Genomic DNA, 1,388 nt, shown 5'->3' on the forward strand with positions numbered 1-1,388 from the left:
CACACACATACACACAAGTGTCAAACCTTTACTAGCAGTGCTCTTAACCTAGAAAAACAAGCCAGAAGGTAAAATGTAGGGATTCTTCTAACTATAGTCATTTGAACAAAGTCAGCCACTTGAGTGAGAAATCAAATGCGTAGGAAACATGCCTCTACTCTACTCTTTATGCTTGTGGCTACAGCACATGAGGCTATAAAGACTGTAAGCCTACTTTTCAGTGGCTGCAAACAACTGTTCTGCTCACATAACTAAGAGCCGTGACGTGATCAGAGGTCATACAGTGTGAGCATAGTAAAATGTGCTGCTGTGTATGTAAGTGATGTCTATACTAACTTACAACATGTATTCTTTAGTTCTTTCACCCTGAGACTTACTATAGTTTCAGGCATAGGCATGATGTGAACTGTTGGATGAGCAAGTAACTGATGCTTTATCATGAAATGAAAGGACCCTCTTTAACATAAAAATAACAGGAGATAACTTATGGGAATGTATTTTAATATGAACACGACAAAAAAACAGTCCTGCCACTCTTCTTTACATTCTAATCTTTCATTTTGACTATTCTATCATCCTACCACATCCTACTATTACTACTTATAATAACAATACCTACCCTAGAGCGTACTCAACATCATAGCATGCTCCCTGAAGCTGTGAGTGGAGGGCAGTAACATGCTGCCTCCGCGACACTGTGGGTGGAAGGGCGCGCCGGACATGTTCCTGGAGACGGTAGACAGCTAGCGAGGGCTCGTTGGCAGATATGTGGATGTTCTCACTCACGCGTTCCAGAGCTAGGGTGAGGACGGTGTATTGGTCAATGAATCATTTGGAGATACAGTCTCAGTTACCAAAATTATTTGTCTAGCAAATTATAAAAGTAACATTCGAGGTAAGATATAATATATAAGATATATATGTCTTGCTTAATATTTCTAACAACCAAAAGCAGGTCAAATATCTTAAACTGTTTCATAAACAAACATGAACACAAGCAGATAGGATAAACCAACCTACATTTCATCTATGAAAAACCTAAAAATCTTCACTCTTAAAACTTGTGAATGTTACATGGGTTTTGTAAAACATTGTTTGCGAGTTCAAAATTAACTTTTCACACACAACACATTTTTAACAGGGCTAAAATTCATGAAAACAGATTCCCAGTAAAGGGAGTATGCCAAAAAAAGGCATGTCGAACTTACCTTTCTTTACCTTCACCTCCAAGTCTGGGTCATTTGGAGGCTGAGGGGGAACTATCGTGGCCATTTTCTTGCGAGAAATGCCACTGGGAATGTTTCTTCTGCTACAGCATCAACTGATAGAAAGATTTTTTTTTTGAGTATCTACATTAATTGTAATTTTTAACATTAACTCCTAAATTT

The 1,388-nt window shown here is 38.2% G+C and overlaps 1 protein-coding gene across 1 annotated transcript in view; it reads right to left on the bottom strand.

Annotated features, from left to right (window-relative positions):
- The window catches only part of LOC119585861 (BLOC-1-related complex subunit 8 homolog), a gene marked incomplete at its 3' end in the record, with an annotated part of 14,628 nt that overhangs the window by 8,567 nt on the left and 4,673 nt on the right, over nucleotides 1–1,388 (bottom strand). The window contains 2 exon segments of the mRNA XM_037934593.1: nucleotides 620–797; nucleotides 1,209–1,321. Of these exon segments, the coding sequence (XP_037790521.1) occupies nucleotides 620–797; nucleotides 1,209–1,272 (242 nt within the window).

Source organism: Penaeus monodon, chromosome 20, assembly GCF_015228065.2.
Source record: "Penaeus monodon isolate SGIC_2016 chromosome 20, NSTDA_Pmon_1, whole genome shotgun sequence".
Taxonomy (NCBI): domain Eukaryota; kingdom Metazoa; phylum Arthropoda; class Malacostraca; order Decapoda; family Penaeidae; genus Penaeus; species Penaeus monodon.